Source organism: Nematolebias whitei, chromosome 12 (assembly GCF_014905685.2).
Source record: "Nematolebias whitei isolate Nwh7 chromosome 12, NemWhi1, whole genome shotgun sequence".
Lineage (NCBI taxonomy): Eukaryota > Metazoa > Chordata > Actinopteri > Cyprinodontiformes > Rivulidae > Nematolebias > Nematolebias whitei.
The window spans coordinates 43,241,445-43,261,577 of record NC_056509.1 but is presented as its reverse complement, the minus strand read 5'-3'; the positions used below and the strand labels follow the sequence as shown (position 1 = coordinate 43,261,577).

The following is a 20,133-nucleotide window of genomic DNA, read 5'->3' as shown; positions in this document are numbered from 1 at the left end:
GAAACACAGATGCACACTTTTCACACACCGTCAGCTCCGACAGGTTCGGAGCTGGAGGTGTTTACGGTTTCACGTCAGGACAAGTCGGTCTCACTCAGACTGTTTTCCACTCTCACTGAAACACGAGCAAGTTCTTCAGTCGTTTAAAAAAAAAAAAAAAATCATTTAAACATTCAGTCAATCATTGCGTAGACTGGAAACGTGAGGATCCCAGTCACAAGCGTTAAGGAAAACTGATGCATGAATGCTTCGAGCAAAAACAACTTCCAATCAAAAAGTGGTAAAGCTGAAAAACTATTTAAAAAAATAAATAAAACTGCTGTTAAATAAAATGAAACAAAACAATTTTTGTACGACACACGCTGATTTAGGTGTGGTTCTTCATCCGAGGAACTTAAACGGACTCTTCTGAAATCATGAAAACAACAACAGATTGCTGCTGGTTGACAAAATGTACAAGACTACATCTTCCAAACGGCCACACACACACACACACACACACACACACCGTGCCGCTGATGGGGAAAGATCAGATACAGTTAAAATCAACAACATTCTCTGTTGCTCTTGGTTCAACTTGCCGTTTTTGTTACAGTTCTGTTAAAACAGGCCTTTGAACCACAACTGCAGTTATTCTGGCAGGAAAAGAAAGGGTACCAGAAACATTTAAGGTCAACAAGAGGACTTGACTTTCAAGTTTTTACATCGATCATTTCCCCCAAACTACAGAGAACGCTTTGACTCAGCTAACGATTCAAAGAGGAAATAATTACAGGCTTTTGTTTGTGTCGATTATCCACAGGTACATCATTTCATCTACTTCACAGTGGTTCCCAACAGTAGTCCTTGAGGAACACCACCCTACACGTTTTAGTTGTTTCCCTGCTCCAACACACCCGATTCAGCAAGTTATTACTTCAAGGTCTGCAGAAAGCTTTATAATCACCAATTCATACAAATCAGGTGTTTCAAAGCAGGGAAACAAAACCTGCAGAATGGTGTTCCTCAAGGACCACAGTTGGGAACCACTGGTTTAGCACCACATCAACGTTATTTATTTGATTAAAAATAATAAGATTCACAACCTGGACAAATACAACTAAACTAAATTGCTTCCTAATGAGTTAATCCCTTAAAAGGGTTAAAGGATCTGAAATGTTCCATCTAAAGAGTTTGTGTGATTATTTTAGTCATTTTGGGTGAGCGGACCTATAATTCAAGTGAGATGTACAATGATTAAAAAAACAAAGTGACAAATGTAAATAAAAATAATTAAACATTTTCAATAAACTCATATTTTTTTCCAAAATAGAACATAGTAAATACTGTATATCAAATGTTGAAACTTGGAAATTTTACAATTTTTAGGGGAAAAAAAATAATAATTTTGAATTTGATAGCAGCAACACAGCTAAAGATAAAAGTTTGAAAAGGAGAATTAAAGGGCTGTAAAAAGTGAGGGGGATGAAAAAGAAACAGCTGGAGGAGCATTTTGCAGCAGATGTGGTCCGCTGGCAACAGGTGAGTAAATCTAAAATCAGCATTTACAACAGAAGCTAATTCTTAAAAGTAAAGATGGGCGGAGGTTCACCTGTCTGTGTAAACGCCGTCCAAAAAGAGTAGAACAAATTTTAAATCATTTTCACAATTGAAAATTGAAAAGGCTACATGTCCCATCGTTTACAGTTCACAAGATTTCAAGAATCTGGAGAAATCTCTGAGCTCAAAGGTGACTGGATGGTCAAGATCTTCATCGTGCAAATAAGAAGCCGTACGTGAAAACCATCCAGAAACGCTGCCGTCTTCTCTGAACCAAAGTCCATTTCAAATGGACTGAGGCAACGTGAAATAGAGCTGCATTTGGGCCCAAAAAATCCAACCCAGCCCCAGCCCGTAGCCATCATTTCCGAACCCCACCCGACCCGACTAATTAACAGTAATTACAGGTCCAAACACTCCACCCCCCATGACATTTTTAACTAAGCTTTGATTGCTTATATAGTTATTAACGGTCGGCGGTCACGTGCGGCTGAATAAAAGGTGCAGAAAATCGGAGCTGAGGGGGTGTTTGTCCTTTCATGGCCGCCAAAGCGCAGTAAATCCCTGCTTCTGCCTGCACTCTGCATTATTCAGACACGGACCCTGCTCTGGCATGTCTGCTTTGGGATCTCAGCTGTTTGGGTCATCAGGCATGTGTCCGCTGAGTGCAGCGACTGAACGTCTGTTTGGGCGATGGATCACTTCCGGGCAGTACCAGTAGTCCCATCTGAAGCTTAATTGAACTTTATTTGACCTCTTTCAAGGTCGGTCAGCTTGCGGTCAAATGGCCATGTGCAACTGGTGGTTGTATGGCAAGCCATGTTGCCATATAATTGGATTGTATGGCAAGCCATATTGCCACATAATTGAATCGTCAGCCCAACACTGACCCGGACCAAATTCAGGTCGGGCCGGGCTTCGGGCCCGGGTTAGAAATGACAGCTATAACGTGAAAAAACGTTCTGTGGTGAGAGGAATCAAAATTTGAGTCTTTTTGGGAACGATAAACACCACATCCTCTGTACTGAAGAGGAGAGGCACCGTCCAGCCTGTTACCAGCCCAAAGTTCAAAAGTCTGCCTCTCTGATGGTATGGGGGTGCATTGGTGTATCTGGCATGGGCAGCTTCCACATCTGGAAAGGCACCATCAACGCAGAGAAGTATACACAGGTTATGTAACAACTTGTGCTCCCATCCAGCAAAAATGACCCAGGTCTGTCGAACAGCTAGAATCCAACGAGACCAGAACGGGACGACGTTCAGTTCCTCGACGTCGTTAAAAGAAGAGGAGGTGCTTCGCAGCAGCAAACACGACCACGTCTCAACTTTTTTTTTATTTTTTTTTTTATGTGTTGCTGCTATAAACCTCAAATTATAAGCTTTTAAAAAAACAGCAACATTTCTAAGTTTCAACATTTGAAATGTTCATTGAATATAATATGGATTTATGAGATTTACAAATCATTGTATTCTGTTTTTATTCACGTTTTACACAACGCATCTTTTTTTTTTCCTTCCAGAACTGGTATTCCAGACTTTTCAGCTTATTTATACTAAACAAACCTTGTCAATGTAACAGACACACACATTGACGTGAACACAAACATCACAGTAATCAGATTTGTCCACTTTGCAGTACCAGAACCCAGTAAGGGCTGGACAAAGAAGCACCGGGGGCTCGGTTTTCTTCCACACTTGGAGGAAACGACGGCGCTTCAATAATTCATTTAAACAGCACCAAATCACGTAAGAAATGTGATTTCTTACCAGAAAGAACCCTCCAGTAGAACCAGTTAGATTTAATATTTTGGTTAGAGCAGACCATTTAAAAAAATAATAATTTTGGCATCTTTTTTTACAGGTAAAGAAAGGTGTCCAACTACAACTTCTGACTTCAGTTAGACGATTCTTTCTTTATAGCTGCAGCCGCAGGGAAACGTCCCATTAAAGCTCGACATCTCAGCAGGATCTGACCACCCTCATGTACACAAACAGCACTCAGGCAAAATAAATGACAAAAATCGAATCAAAGCAATAAATACCAAGCACACAGTGCTCAAACTTTAAATTTTACAGCTCACCTTTTCAACTTGCATCATTTTCTTCTTCTCTTTCCAACAGTTCATCCCAATCCCGAAACTTTGCATTAAAATCCACCGCAAGCGCACCTTTACTTCCTCTCTCTGTTCCCTCCAACTTACCCGACCCTCTGGCTCCTCGTCAACGCAGAGCGCGCACTCAAACACACACGCGACAGTACAGATCAGTAGGTTTCAGATTCTTCGTTTGGCTATGCACAATCAAATCAAAACAACTAAAGCACAGCGACAACACACGCAGAACCACAGCTATACATCAGTAGAGACCCGGCGGTCGTTTGGTGTCCAGCATTGTGATTGGTTGATTGCAGAGACGCTTCAATCCCCCGGTTGATTAACAACGATTACTAGAGGACAGACTTGAATCCCGGCAGGGTCGGTCATATTTGGCTGTGATGATACACCACCCTGTTCAAGAAGAAAGGAAGATCTGTGTGAGTTTTACTCGTTGTTTCGTACAGAACGAACAAAAGAAGCAGAGCGTCTGATCTTTAGAAGTCAAGCATAGGTGGATTTGTTATGATCAGTAGAAAAATAGCAGATTTGTTACGTTTTTTTGGAGGTAAAACAACTAAAAATAATACCTTAAAGATACTTTACAGAAAAGTTTAAGTCTGTAATCCAATACCTAAATGACTTCAGTTGAAGAAACTGCCACTTTAGCCTTCAGACTCTGTTCTTGGACTCTGCTGCAGCTTTTATTTTTGCTGTTTGAAATTTAAAGCGCCACAAAGCCGATCTGAGGGACACGAAGGCCGGCCGTTTGGAAAGACTTGTGCAAACAAGCTCAGAGATGATAAACAAGATGTTTAGTCATCAAATCCTTCACGTTTTCACATAAAGCATGAGCGAATGAGCCTTTTGCTGCCGTCTTCTTCCAACAAAGAGAGGAGAATTAAAATAACTGGTTTGATTTTGTTACTGTGCAAGTTGCTAAAACTATGTTAGGGCTGATGGTGTCCCGATACCAACCTCAAGTACTCATATTTGTACTCATAGAAACACCCTGACACTTGGCACCAACACCACTTTTATGCTTAGTGACATCATTTTCTCTTCCACTTTGCAAGAAACTGAGTACAAAAAATAACTGTCCTTAATTTTGAGACATTTTAAAATAAACTCAGGTGTTGAGACTGCTGACTGGTTGCTGTGCTCTTCTCTCTCTTCTCTCTTTCGCTCTCGACAAAGACGGTCGCTCTTACTCTCCCTCCCTCCTTCTTTTTTGCTCTCTTGTCCAGTCAACCTCCTCAGAGCCTCTCTTTATACATTTTCCAAATCAAAAATTATTATGGATTTGGTCAGCTGGTCCCTCAATGCAATTGATAACATATTTTCCACCAGAGGACAGGGTGCTGGAGAGCCCTCATGCCCTGAAAGGACCCACGCAGCTGGGTATGTCAATGATTCCTGGGGGCAGTGGAAGATGATGTGCCCATCTGTTCTGTCCGTGGAGGATGTAGAAGCTGTGCACATTATTGGATTTATAATAACAGGGTTTCTGCTTTTTGGAATCGGCAGATACCTTGGATATCGACAAATGAGGAAGACGACAGCAGCTGTTTCAGCAGTGGTAAAGCTGCCGGCCTTATGTGAAGGAATAATTCGTGCCTCGAGCTCTCAGACTCATACGAGCTCAACTGCAAGCTGGACGTGATTTCTGAGAATCGTAGGCATCTTGCGTCTCCTGGAACTCGCCGGCATGAAGGTTTCAATCCTGGATAGAGCTAATCGAGCGCGGACCAAGCGGAATGTCCATAAATCTGGCTGTTTGGATTCACCATTGAGTGTACCAGCAGAACTGAAGGCAGACAGAAATCAGAGTCTGGCGGCCCAAACAATTGTCGTTTATCTGAATTCAGCCTCCCCGCTGGCCTTGGACAACTCTAATTTCTCCTGGAGGATACGTAAGCTAGAAGCTTCTGCCTCCCCCTCCCATGGTCTTATCAGAATTGTGACGCTGATAGACACTGTACCATCTTATCAGAACTTTGGAACTTTCCGGAGTGTCCATGGACTACTCACCGCCATTGTTGTCCCCTATGCATAAATGTACATGTCTTATGTCTATTTATGTTACTTTTTGTGCCGAGGTCATTTCTGATCCCCCCCTTTCCTCATGCTGTCACTTCCTTATCTAAAAAGGTGGCGCCGCTCAAGTGGCTGTAGCTTAGCCTCCCCATGTATGTCTCTGTTTTGTTAATGCACTTTGGTAACAGTTCCTGTTTTAAATGTGCTATACAAATAAGTTTGACTTGACTCTTAATAAAATAAATGCGTTGCTAAAGCCATTGTGCAATGTTTAAGGACAAACTCATTAACTACTCGGCATTGGTAAGTACCCAATATGAAGTACTTGTACCCCTAGTTAGGGCAGTTTAAAATAACTGAGTTAGGTCATATTTTCATGCTTTGCAACAGTTTTTAGTGTAATTAAACATCTTTAAAAAGAAATAGCATGAAATGTCTTACTGGTTTTTTGATGCTCCGTCAGCATTTTAACCTGCTAAACAAAAAAAAAAAGTTTTATTAGCAGTCAGCACGAAAGAGTGCAATCAGAAAATACAACAAATGACAGTGTTTTTGTTTGACAGGCACCGTAAAAACAGCCAGAGCAGTTTTTAGAAAACAACAAAAAATAAAAACCACAGCTACAGACTTTAGATGACAAGTGCAAAACTCAAACTCTTTAAGACTTAACCGCGTGGAAGTGGGCCTCCTGCCTGTCTGTTGGGAGGTTACAACTGCAGCTTCATTTATTCTAATGAGCCAAGGAAGCAGACCAGGAAGTAGTTCGACCGCTGCAGGAGGTCCTCTTGTAAAAAATCCAGGGGCTCCATATCGTACAGCTAATGAGACGGTGTGTTGATATAGACTACAGCCGCGAGCAGCCGGAGAAGCAGGCTGAAGTCGAGGTTACACGAACACGGATGTTGTAGGCAGGAAAAAAAAATCCACCGAGTTTCAATTTAAAGGTTTAGAAATGTGCTCCGATGTTAATTTTATATGAACAAAAATAAGAAATTTGAAATTTCTAGGAGCCGATAAGCCACTTGGCTTGGAGTGAGTGCTGATAGAGACGTCTAGATCAAGAAGTGTTTGTCCCCGATACAGATCTGTGGTTTGAAAGTAAAAATCGTCGGACACAGACGAAACATCGAAATGAGCAGCTTTACGTTGACAGCTGAGGTGCACTGTGCTTTCATTCAAGTAGAATTTAGTCTTTTAAAACTGTGAAATAGTGAACAGCTACTTTCCCTTGGTGTACTCCTGTAGGAAAGCTTCAACTCTACCCATAGACCTCAGTTAAAAGAGAAAATCATAGATTCAAGAGGTTTGTGGAAATTGAAGCAGGAAGCCTGAAAACAAATTTGTTATTTACTTTATTTGATTTGTATTTGAGGCTTTTTATTCATTTCCTAATTTAGTTGGTCACTGTGTTTACTGGTGTAGACTTAGCAAAGGAAAAATTAAAAGACGATACTGATTACTTACAAATTAATCCATTTATTAATTCAACCTTTATTTAAACGGGTTAGTCCCACTGAACGAGGACTTGTTTATAAGAGAGTATACAGTATATGTTCATTGTTCAAAAAAAGAATAGCTATAACCTCCCTGTTAGCCACCTTCTAACGCCATGTAAACGTTTTTAATCATCACTTTAAGTTTGTTAGTGACTTGTGAGTTAAGTTAGTAAAGATAGAGTGCAATAAAATATAATTATTTATACACTGTAGATTTACCTCTGTCCTTCCCATTTAGCAACCTCTCCTCCTCCTCCCGACCTTCATCTGTCAGGAGCAAAGGGCATAAAGTATCAATGTGTCTTTTCTTACTAACTTTAGATTTTGACTCAAAACTTTAAAAAAAAACTGCTCGACTAAACAGGTTTCCTTCATAAGCATAAACTTTTATAAACCTCAAATAAATCCTCAAAAAAAAAAAAAAAGAAGACATGCAGATAAAGTGAATGTTTGTGTGATGTTATTTACCAGAGTGGAGCTCTTTGACCAGTGAGGACACGGTGTTGGTGATGGAGTCGGCTGCTACAAGGAGGTCATTTCTCAAGTTTCTTCTGGGGCCTGGAAATACAAAAATGCTTATTTATGATCCAGTATGAACAAAACGCATGATGCAAACGTGTTCAATACTTAATTTAAAGGGTTATACTGACTCAGTGTGGTACCAATTACAACAAACAGTAACACAATATAATATAACACAGTATGTTACTGGTATTTACAGGGTCGTTACTTGCTATAATCATGGCAATTACTTGAAACCTACCTGGTACTTACTGGATACAAAGCTAAAATGTACACGGTACACACCCCATAAGTAAAAAGTACATAATTGGTACGCACAGTGTAACAAGTCCCATCAAAATACAGCTTAGTACCTGTAAGTAACGGGTATGTACGTGCCCCGTAGATAACAGGTGCGTACACGACGAGTACCATCACTACCAGATAAATACCTGATAGAACCCTGTAGGTACCAGGTACATAAACTATATGTGTCTTGTAGATACCTGGCATGTACTTGGTGCATAGTAACTGGTATGTATCCTGTAAGTTCTTGGTATGTACCCAGTACACAGCAGGCAAAAACCCTGTTGGTAGCAGGCCAGTACCCAGTACATAGCAAGTACGTAGCTGGTACCTACAGGATACATACAAAGTACCTAGTAGGTATCAGGTACTTACCCAGTATATATCAGGTATGTAGGGGCTGTATTATGTATTGCTGCCAACGATTATTAAAATTAGTGGTCAAGGCTGGTTTTTTTTGCAATAAATAAATAAATAATATAAAAATAATAATAATTAGGAAAAGATTTGTATTTTTTTTAACCATCTAAAACATATTTCTCAAAGTTAAACACAACTTAAAGCTCACTGCATTAAAAGGCACAGACAAACTGATGCAAAGAGTTTTTATTATTTTTACATATTTTTTTAAATTCATTAAAGCCAAGTCAGATTTAATGTTCTTGTGAAACAGGAAGCAGCATCTTCCTCAGAGAACAAGATGCTTTTTTTTTAAACTTCTTAACTAATTGATGTTGACGTGACTGGTTTGACAGTCCACTATAGACTGCTCAGGTAAAACTAACCTGGAACACTGAAAACATGAAACAGCTGGCATCAGGACATAAATAACAGCCAAGTGTTAAAAACTGAAATCATGAGAATTATAGTACAGCAATTTTATGAATCAAGTTCACTAATTTTGTTCTTACATTTGTGCTTCAAACTGATAAAACAGGGAGTTTTAGTTAAAACCTTAAACAATAAAGTCTTAAACAACTAATTTAATCAATGTTTTCCTAAAATGAAGGTCATATATTCTTCTAATTTGAACTAAAAACATTGAGTAATCGGGTAAAACTGTAAAACACAGTTAAGATTGTTGCTGGAGAGAAATCCGAGTGGTACCTTGAGCGAAGGCCTCTTGAACATCGCCGCCCACCCCAGCGAGGGAGTCTTGAGGGAAGTGCATGTGAGCCTGAGGGGACGCAGCGCCTACAGAGCGCACGGTCGTTGGCCTCAGTCGAGAGGGCGAGGCGTGAGAAGAGCCGGCTGCTTGTGCCTACGAGATCAACTTATGATGAACGTTGTAGACTCAGAGGACAAAAAGAGACCGAATGTTTTCGTTTCTGTTGCCGACAGCTGAAAAGGAAGCGCAGCCTATTTACTAAAAAAGCTGATTTGTTGGGAGTTGTGTGAACATTCACACTGTTGTGATCCATTTTTCTTCCGTACGTATTTTGGTGCGATTCTCGTCCTGCAGTTTTCAAGATATTTCAACAAATCAAAACTTTCAGCTCTTTCAGGACAATCCTGCTATCATATTTTGGTATTGGTGCAGCTTTAGCTTTTTGAAATATTTAGCCGTTTCTGCCACTTTTTTTCCTCATAGAAAATGAACTGAGCTCATTTGACATCCTTCAAATCTTTAGATCTGTTCACAACCTTTTACTGCTCCTTTCACATTTTGTTCTGGTTCAGCTTCTTTTAGCTTCTTTGTGCAAATTTAAACTTTTTTCCAGCAACTTTCAGCTCATTTCAGCTATTTTTTCAGCTGTTTTGCGCTCCTTTCAGATTCTTTGATAACTACAACATTTTTGTGCTTCTTCTAACTTCTTTCTGCTAATTTCAGCTTGCTATACTCCTTTCAGCTTATTTCTGCTAGTTTCAGTTATTTCAGCTACTCTTTAGCTGTTTTATGTTAATTTAAGCTTTTTCAGCTAATTTCACATATTTTTGCACTCATCTAAACTTTTTCCAGCCTAATTCAGCAAAAATATGTTCTCTCCACGTCCTTCTTGTAACTTCAGCTTCTTTCTGTTTTTTAAGCTATTTTTCAGCTGGTTTTTGCTAATTTCAGCTTTTGTTTTCAGATCATTTCCACTTTTTTGTGCTAATTTTTGCTTCATTCAGCTTATCTGGGCAAATGTGTTTTTCTGCTTTATTCTGCTAATTTAAGCTTGTTCTACATTTTCAGAAACCGTTTTAGCTCATTTTAGCCGTTTTCAGAGAAATTCACGTTTTTTATGGTAATATCTGCTAATTTCAGTCTAATTAACTTAGTTATGCTCTTTTCAGATTATTTCTACTAGTTTGTTATTGCAGCTACTATTTAGCTGTTTTAATGCTAATTTTAGCTTTTCAACCAATTCCACATTTTTTTTTACACTCATTTCAACTTTTTTCAGCTTAATTCAGCAAAAATGTGCTCTTCACTTCCTTTTGGTAATTTAGGCTTCTTTCTGCCTTTTTAAGCTAATTTTCAGCCGTTTTATTGCTACTTTCAGCTTTTTTCAGATAATTTCCACTTTTATGTGCTCATTTCTGCTTCTTTCAGTGTAAATGGGCAAACGTGTTCTTTCAGCTTGTTTTACCTTTCCAACTACCTGTACTTCTTTTAGCTAATTTCAGTTGTTTTCATATAAATTCAAAATTTTCGTAGTAATTTCTGTTGCTTTCAACCTAAGTAACTTCTTTCTGCTAATTCTAGCTTGTTACACCAGCTTCTTTCCGCTAATTTCAGCTTTATCTGCTATTTCAGCTATTTTTTTTTTAGCAATTGTGTGTTAAATTTAGCTTTTTCAATTAATTCCACATTTTTTAGGTCATTTCAGCTCTTTTCACTTCCTTTATGTAGTTTAAGCTTTTTAATGTCTTTTCAGCTACTTTTCAGCAATTCAGCAATTAGCAAAATTTTAGCTTTAATTAAGTACCGGTAGTTAATTTACTAATTTTTGTGCAAATTTCTACCCATTTAGACCTAATTCAGCAAATATGTGTTCTTTCTGGTTTCTTCTGCTAACTTAGGCTTGTTCTTCCATTTCAGATACAATTCAGCAGGGTTTTAGCTAATTTCAGCTGTTTTTCAGAAAGTTCTTCAACAATAAGCATTTTCGCAGGAAATACAATTTCTCTTAGGGTTCTAGTTCAGAACCCTGGCTGGATCCCACTGTTACTCCAGTGTGCGTTTCATAAAACGAGCGTGAACTTACTGCCTGTCGCTGCTCCTCATCCTACAGGAAGACAACAAGGGCAGCCAGAAACAAACAGGGAGAGAAGAGGATGGAAAAAATGAAGGTCAGATACAATCAGAGCCAGAAAAAGGGGAAATCAGACAGGAGGAAACGGCAGTGATGAAAATGTTATAGCAAGGACAGAAACGTGGAGATGTAAGGAAGCAGGAAAATGTCCATGTGACGACTTCCTGAAGATGGTGGTTCACCTTAAGCAGCTTCATCAGTCCCTCCAGCTGCACCATCAGCTCCCTCCTGCTCTCTTGCAGAGATGACATCCTCTGCTCCAGCTCATCTTTCCTCTGCCTGCAACACAACAACCGACACCTCGTTATGGCGCAGGAACAAATAATCCAAGTGCAAACAGTCACTGGCGTCACCAAAGCAGACTGGAAAATATAAACAAAGTCAAATTAGAAACAAGACAAGTAAGACTTGAAATCAAACTCCTTACGCCACAAATAGTTAAATTACAGGGTAATAATTCAAACTTTATTTTTGTTGATTTCGCTTCAATCTGATGAGGTCAGTGAAGATGGAAATGAGCTTCACTTCACAGTGAGAACGATATTAGTAAAACCTAAAGAGAAATCTGGGTGAGAACTTTTCCAGAGGAAACTAAAACCCTGAAGTCGTTGAACGTGAGCATGGATTACTGGAGATCAAAGGACGGGGAAACGTTAGTCCTAAAAATCCCCGACAAGTTCCTGAGCGTTCGTTCCTGAGCTGAACGAGAACATCAATCTGAGATAAGCAGCAGAACACCAAAATACTGCCAACCTTGTGCAACCAGTACTAATAAAATACTCTAAGCATCAATTTTAATACATTTTCACAAAAATAATCAACAAAAAGGTTACTTAAATTAATGAAAATCACATTGCTTTTGAATTGTGGTTCAACAAAATCTGCAGCTGTATTTTATTTATACAGCACTACAGCGGCGCTCCAGTTTTGGCTCTCAGTTCTCTGAGTTGAAAAGGAGGCGCCGTGGACGAATTCCCGTCAACCTGGCGGCGGTGCTCGAGTACCTGACCACCGAGATCCTGGAACCGGTGGGAAATTTGTCTCATGACAACGGGAGGACGGGATCATCCCCCGGCCCCTTCAGCAGTTTGTTCGTGGCGACGAGGAGCTCGACACATTGCTGGACCATCACTCAGGGAGGAATTCTGCCCGGCATTCAATTCAGGCAGTCCTGTTGCCCAGGAGGACCGAGAGGCCCGCCGGATCTGACAGCAAGCTGGATCCGGGTGGACGGATCGGTATCTGTGGCCAGATTCTTCAGATTCGCTGCAGGAGATCCTTCCTGCCCACAACTATCAGCATCTATAACAACTCTTGAATAAAACCAGGATGATGACCACACTTAATTTCCCTTTGGGTTTAATAAAGTATTTTTGAATTGAATTAATGAAACCGAACTTGACTAAAAGAACGGTACCCTGTAAAAAGAATGAAAACAACATGTCCCTGTGGTTGAATTAAACTAAGGTGTGTCTTGTAATCAGTATCTCAGGCGTCCACAGTCTGAAATCAGTCAAGCTGCCTTTTTAAAGAGTGGTAGTAGTCACTGTGCTGTTTGGTCTCATGGTGTGTACCACGGTGAACATTAACCACAGAAAGTCACGTTTTCGCAGGAGCTTAGAAAGAAAGATTGAGCAGCAGGTTGAAGGGTCGTCTCCAAGAAGCTTGATGTTCCCGTGACTACAACTGTGCAGATTATTCAGAGATTTAAGCTTCAGAGGACTAGAGACAACCTCCCTGATGTGGCTGCAAGAGCAAAATGACAAATCATACAAAAGGTAACCAAAGTGTCCAAAACAATTTCAAGAGATCAGAGGTGAACTCCAAGGTCAAGGTCCATCAGCGTCAGGTCGCACCATCGGTCACTGTTTGAACCAAAACAGATTCGATGGAAGACGACAGAGGAGGACACCAAAATCCTACAAAAGTCAGAGTGGAACTTGTCAAAATATGTACCGAGAAGCCACCGAGCTTCTGGGAGAATGAGATCAATGAGAACAAAACTGGAGCCTTTTGGCAACGAGTCCCATCAGCTCCGTGTTCACAGACCCAGGAATGAAACAAATACAAGACGACTGTGCCTACAGTGAAACACGGAGGAGGCTTGGTTCTGTTCTGGGGATGCTTGTGCAGGGTACAATAAAATCTCAAGACTATCAAGGCATTCTGGAGCTAAATGTGCAGCTCAGTGTCAGGAAGCTTGGTCTCAGTCACAAGTTAGGGGTTTTATCCTTTTTGTCAAGGCCAGTTTGGACACAAATGATTTTGTCTGCGAGGTGTTCACAGTCACTTTTTCTAAGCAATAATTTGTCCTCATGGCACAAAGCAGGCAAAAAAAAAAAATACAGCATTTGTTTTTCTCTCCTGGCTTTACTTCACTTGGTAATAAGAGAGTAAATAAATAAAACAAAAGTCTGACTCATAAAGTCCAAAAGATCGTTACGGTACTGACACTCTAGCGGTGACTCAGCCGTTCACTGACCGGGTTCTAAACACAAACTTGAGCAATGAAAATTTCAGATTTATTGCAAAAGATTTCTGTCCAGTCAGAATATTTAGGAATACAGATTTATTTGACTTTTTGGACTTCACATCAGAAAGCAACGTGAAATACAACAACTATAAATCACAGCTTGGTAAACATTTGCTGCCAAACAGTCAAGAATAAAGAAGCCAAAAATTACTTTAAAAAAGATTAAAAACAGAGAAGAGCAGGGCTGTTCAACGAAACTTCTCGGGGGGGGGCCACAGTTACTGAAAACTAAGAGCTCAGGGGCCGGACATCCAGCAGTTATCGTCATTAAACGAGTCGGAGGTGCGAAGACGATCAGATACCGTCGTAGTTTCGACCAGCGATCCAGCAGCATCCAGGAAACCAAAGTCTTTGGGTTCAGGGGGGGGGGGGGGGGGGGAGTATGGCTGCACAACTGAAACTTCAAGGAACTGAAGAAGGGCACCACCAGGAGTGGAGCCTGCGGCTTAATTTGATTCCACACGGGAAACCTCACCCGGCCCGGAAAGGACTGACAGACTGATAGCTCTTTCTCGATTCTGTGGGTGGTGGTGCATGGCCGTTCTTAGTTGGTGGAGCGATTTGTCTGGTTACCGTAAATGTCGCTGTGTAAGTCGCAGTTTTTTGCATAAATTAGAATGCCTGCGACTAACACACCGAAGTGACTTATGGTGTTTATGTTTTTTCTCCATATTTATAACACAATTTTTGGCTGAGGTCTGACAATTTCATACATTCAGACATGGAAAATGTAGAACACTGCCATTTTAAGCCACTAGGGGCGGTCGACAAATATGACAAGCAAAGTGTCTCATAAATAGGTAAAAGTGGCTATTAATGAGACGCTCGGCTTGCCATACCAAGCCACCTTCGTCTCGCTCTGGAACTCCTGGAACAAACGTCAAATCAGCTGCATTTTGCTGCGACGCCCAGGTGAAATGCAGCTGATTTGACCATTAAAGTGCATTTATTAAGGAAAAGTTCAACCGAGACACACCTTTACTATAATGTCGAGAAAAAAAAAGGTTTTAAGTGTTAATCTTGTTAAATTCTTGTTAAAGTCCTCCCGTGCACGCTCCCACGGCTGCCATTTGGCAGCAAATGGATTTCTGGCACAACACCGGTCTACGTTTCCGGGTTGTCAGCGGCGGCGCATAATACAAGAGACTTATGCGGCGAAGCGACTTATTTATGTTTTTTCCATTTTATTAGATATTTTTGGACTGATGCGACTTATACGGCGGTGCGACGTGTACGGTTAATTCCGATAACGAACGAGACTCTAGCATACTAACTAGTTACGCGGCCCCATACGGTCAGCGTTCAGCTTCTTAGAGGGACACGTGGCGCTCAGTCACGCAAGATTGAGCAATAACTGGTCTGTGTTGCCCTCGGATGTCCGGGGCTGCACGTGCGCCACACTGAGCGGACCAGCGGGTGCCTACCCTTCGCCGAGACGCACGGGTGACCCGCTGAACCCTGCTCGTGATGGGGATCGGGGATTGCAACTATTTCCCATGAACGAGGAATTCCCAGTCATGTTGAAGTCATTACATCATGCAGACATGTTCCTGTTTTTAGTATTTTACCTCGTTTCATTATGTAGCTTTATTTTATTTAGTTTTAGATCACTACTTTTACTTACGTTTTATTTTATATGCATTTTATGGCTGTTTATTGTTGTGTGAACCTTATTTTATCGAAATCAGGTCTCTCTAGTAAATGAATCCTCATCATGACTCAATGAGACTACCCTGTATAAATAAAGGTTAAATGATAAAATTGTTTTATTAAAAAAAAATGAACCTACTGGTGGGCCGAACTTTGCTTATCCGTGGGCCTGATTTGGCCCCCGGGTCACCAGTTGAATATCCCTGGAGTAGAAGATTTAACTGACTTTGAAACCAGTTAACTCGCTGAATGCAGCCGATTCAGCGCCAAATTACAGAATAAAATAGGTTAAAAAAAAAGCAGTACGATAAAACCTTATTTAGATATACTGTAATTATATATTCTACTGCGTTTTGTAACCAAAAACACTACAGCTACAGCTACACAGGCTCTTAAGCCTCTCAGTACATGCGACTCAGAACTGTTTGTTACGTGCAGGCAGCCTGTGATTCAGACTTTAACACAGATTTATGAAGTATTTGCCGTTTTTTTGATGGTTCGTTGAGAAAAAGATGAAAAATAAACAAAAGTCCTACTGCCTAATGCACGCAAACTGAGCATTAATAATTAGGGACAAATGATAAGATTTACCTGGAAGAGACAATATATTGAGTTTTGTTTTTTATTTTATTGTTGCACGTTTTGCAAATTTGTTTCTGTTGCTTCTATTGTAAAATAACTCCAATCTTCAAGCACAAGAGGATGATTTATTTAAGCTTTTGGTAGTTTGCTCAAACCTAAATTTCAACTTGGACTTAATTAATTTAGTGCATTTTATGCAAAAAGCAACACAACATGCTTCTTGATACTGATGAAGATACAGCTGGGAAATAAAGTGTGCATTTAAAGTGCAAATGAGCCCAACAAAAACAGATAAAGGGGTGATTTCAATAAGTAAAGCAGCAGAAATAATAATGAAACGCGTGCTTCGGTTTTGAATTTCATTTGTTGCTTCTTTTGTTGTGTGAATGAGTTGTTTTCAGGCATTTTAAGTTGTAACTGTGAGCAAGAACTGATGTAGAAGCAGCTAAAAAAAAAAATCAGGAGGAGCATTCTTTGGTCAAAAAAGGCCATGAGTTGAATCTGAAAAGCTTTTGGTGTGGCACCCCCGTGTGGTTTCACTGCTGCAGACATCACATCAAATTAAAGCAGTTCCACAAACACCATAAATTATTAAAACTGAACAATATGTCTGAATATTACCTACAGTATGGTTTAAAATGTATTCAGAGTTAAAACTATTAGCATTTCTACACATTTCAATTTGACTTTTATTCAGAGACTGATTATTAAATGATACCAACCGGGAACTCGCCATCGTTTTCAAGTACTTCTCATTGTGCTTCGGTTATTTTTTTATTAGCAGAAGAGCTTAAACATGTTTTCCACATTGAGCATTTTTAGTAAAAGTCCAACCATCTGTCGCTGCCATCTGCCATGAAGAACTCTCCCTCTGTGCTGCAAACAACACAGCACTCGGGCCAATTCTGACCCAAACTGAGGCACAATGCAGGAAACAAAACCCAGTGACCAACAAAACAATTGTTGTTGTTTATATCGATATGTGCAAAACTCTTACAGAAAACAAAAAGCACATCTGCTGGAGTTTGTGTTGCTGGACTGAGTTTACCTGAGCTGACGAAGCTCGGCCAGCAGAGCCGGGCTGGCGCTGCCCTTCTCCGGACTGGGCTGACACACCGCGTCGTGCTCCGCGCGGAGACGTTTGATCTCTGCCAGGATCTCCCTGGGAAATGATAAACACAGCGGTCAGCACAGGTTTTTAAATCTGCTCACACAGAACAAGGACACACACTTCCGCAGGTTCTAGGTTTGGTTTGAAGCGTAAAGTAACGTAAAATAAACTGGAACAAATGTTCACATGAACAACTACAAACATGTAGGAAATACAGAAGATTAAAACAAAGTGTGCTTTTATTGTGAAGGGACACAAACTTTCTTAATCGCTGCCACATTAGCTGACACTAGTCGGTCTGTTCATGTCTGGAAACCTAATTTTAGGTGTTTTTAAGAAACCAACGTGCAGATCTAATGCACTAGAAAACCTGCTTTAGTTGAACAGGGGGTCACTTAGTTTATTTTTTTAAAAACAGACTTGCATCTTTGTAGAACAAACTCATTCAGGCTGATGTGAAGCTCGTTTTAAATACATTTAAAGAACAAAACAAATGTTTATTGTTGCACATTACTGTTTTAAGAAGGAGCATTTTCTTCCTAGAACAGATTGCCGAGATGTGCAACGTCTTCACTTCTGAGTGCACGGCCTGTGTTTGCTCAAAATAATAAATAAAAATTGATTGTGTCCGAGACAAATCTTTGCACTCCTGGTCTAAATTTTATTAACTTATCTAAAAAAAAATGCATAAAACTTTAATATTTCATGTTTTATTTTGAGTATGTCAAGCATAGATAGTGTACGTGTTTTTGTTTGGACATAACGAGTTAAAAAGGAAAAGATTACCCTTCAAAGGATGGTTAGTTAAAAAGATTTGAGTCAAGTTCCCTCATATGCTTCTTTGTTGTCATTTAAAAATAAAACGGTTGATGCCTCTTAATCAGGTTATGTCTATGATGAGCCAAGAGTTTTCATATGAATGTGTTTCCAAGATAAATATATTAAAAACAACTCACTTTATGATTTATATCTCATTTTATTGATGGTTCTGGTTGTTCTTCACCTCCTTGTGAAGCTTTTGGGTCAACCTTGTTGTTTTGAATGCACTATATAAATAAACTCGACATTGACGAGGTTTTTCCCAGGTAGAAATTAAAAATTAATCTCTGGAGTGAGTGGTTCGTTTGCCTTCTAACAGCTAACGTAGCCCAGAAGCAAACAGATTTATTTATTTAACTTTCTGAGTAGTGGGCGGACGCCGTGAGAGATTATCTCAACAGATTGATGGAAAGGTGCTACAACAAACATTTAAAACAAAAAATAACCAGAGAAATTGCATTTCCTGCAAAAATGCAGTGTGAATGCTTATTGCAGAAGAACTTGCTGAAAAACAGCTGAAATTAGCTAAAAACTTGCTGAAATGTTGTTGAAATGGAAAAACAAGCCAAAGTTAGCAGAAGAAAACAGGAACAACTCATATTTGCTGAATTTGATTTAAAGAAGCAGCAGTGAGCACAAAAATGAGCAAATTAGCTAAAAATGGCTGAAATTAGTGAGAAATAGCAGAAAACTTAACTGAACAGGCAGAAAGAAGCTTAAGTTACTAGAAGGAAGTGGAAAGAGCAGAATTGAGCTAAAAATGTGGAATTAGCTGAAAAAGCTAAAATTAGCATTAAAACAGCTGAATAGTAGCTGAAATAGCAGGAAAAGCTGAAAATAGTAGAAAAAAGCTGAAAGGAGCTTAAAAAAATTTAAATTAGCATAAAGAAGTTAATTAGGCTGAAAGTAGTAGAAATTACCACGGAAAACTTGAATTTATCTTAAAAGAGCTGGAATTAGCTAAAAATGCTAAAGTAGCTGAAAAGATAAAACAAGCTTAAATTAGTAGAAGAAAACAGAAAGAGCATGTTTGCCCATTTAGGCTGAAAGAAGCAGAAATTAGCTCAAAAAAGTGAAAATTATCTGTAAAAAGCTGAAATTAGCTACAACAACAAAAAAACAGCTGAAAAGTAGCTAAAATAGGCAGAAAGAAGCTTAAATTACCACAAGGATGTGAAGAGAGCACATTTTTGCAGAATTAGGCTGAAAAAAGTTGAAATGAGTGCAAAAAATAAAAAAATAAAGTAGAATTAGCTGAGAAAGCTCAAATTAGCATAAAACAGCTAAATAGTAGATGAAATAGCAGAAAAAGCTGAAACTTGCAGAAATAAGCAGAAACGAACATAATAAGCTAAAATTGGCAGAAATAAGTTAGAAGAAGCACAAAAACGTTGTAGTTAACGGAACAAAGCTGAAAGGAGCACTAAACAGCTGAAAAACAGATGAAAATAGCTGAAAATGTTTACATTTGCACAAGGAGGCTGAAAGAAGCTGAAGCAAAACAAAATGTGAAAGGAGCAGTAAAAGGTTGTGAACAGATCTAAAGAGTTGAAGGAGCTCAATTAATTTTCTATGAGACAAAACATGGCAGAAGAGGCTAAATATTTCAAAAAGCTAAAGTTGCACCAATACCAAAAGTCATAGCAGGATTGTCCTGAAAGAGCTGAAAGTTTTGATGCATGATTTGTTGAAGTAGCAAAAACAATTGTGGAACAATAAAGATGCCGAAAAACATACAGAAGAAAAATGGATGACAACAGAGTGAATGCTTCGTAAACATCCGCACTATTAGAGCTTCGACTTCTGATAATACGAGGAACCCAAACGTTTATTTTGAGTCTGTTTTTTTAAATAAAGCTGTGAAACTAGTGAATAATAAACTGTTCTTCTGCACCTGTTTTTGCACTCCATCTGAGCAATGAGCTCCCTCTTCTGCTTGTTCACATCAAAGTTGATGCTCCGTGTTGGGATCACCTAAAACATACATGTAACAATATTTTATTATTAGCAGGAAAAGGCTCTTGGTAAAGAACAGCTCATCCTCATTTGTTTTAATGGTCCAAGTTAATGTGGTTCTAGTTGAAAAGTGTTTAAAACTCACTCCTGTGCTCTCGGTCTCGGCCAGTCGGGAGGTGTAGCGAGCGATCAGTTTGTGCTCCTCGTCTTGCCTGCTGGGACTGTCCAAACCACTGAAACATGAAAAGGCACAAAAACAAACATGGCAGAC

At 39.6% G+C, this 20,133-nt stretch overlaps 1 protein-coding gene across 1 annotated transcript in view; it reads right to left on the bottom strand.

Moving 5' to 3' along the window:
* Positions 1-3,439: 3,439 nt before the first annotated feature.
* LOC119418615 (dystrobrevin beta) overlaps positions 3,440-20,133 on the bottom strand; it is a 42,945-nt gene continuing 26,251 nt past the window's right edge. The window contains exons 13-22 of the mRNA XM_037685935.1: positions 20,008-20,095; positions 19,801-19,880; positions 17,025-17,138; positions 11,394-11,490; positions 11,164-11,184; positions 9,080-9,233; positions 7,634-7,723; positions 7,385-7,432; positions 6,111-6,144; positions 3,440-4,046 (exon numbers count right to left, since the gene is read on the bottom strand). Coding sequence (XP_037541863.1) covers positions 6,137-6,144; positions 7,385-7,432; positions 7,634-7,723; positions 9,080-9,233; positions 11,164-11,184; positions 11,394-11,490; positions 17,025-17,138; positions 19,801-19,880; positions 20,008-20,095 — 700 coding nt within the window. The 3' untranslated portion in view covers positions 3,440-4,046; positions 6,111-6,136. The remainder of the gene's footprint in view (positions 4,047-6,110; positions 6,145-7,384; positions 7,433-7,633; positions 7,724-9,079; positions 9,234-11,163; positions 11,185-11,393; positions 11,491-17,024; positions 17,139-19,800; positions 19,881-20,007; positions 20,096-20,133) is intronic.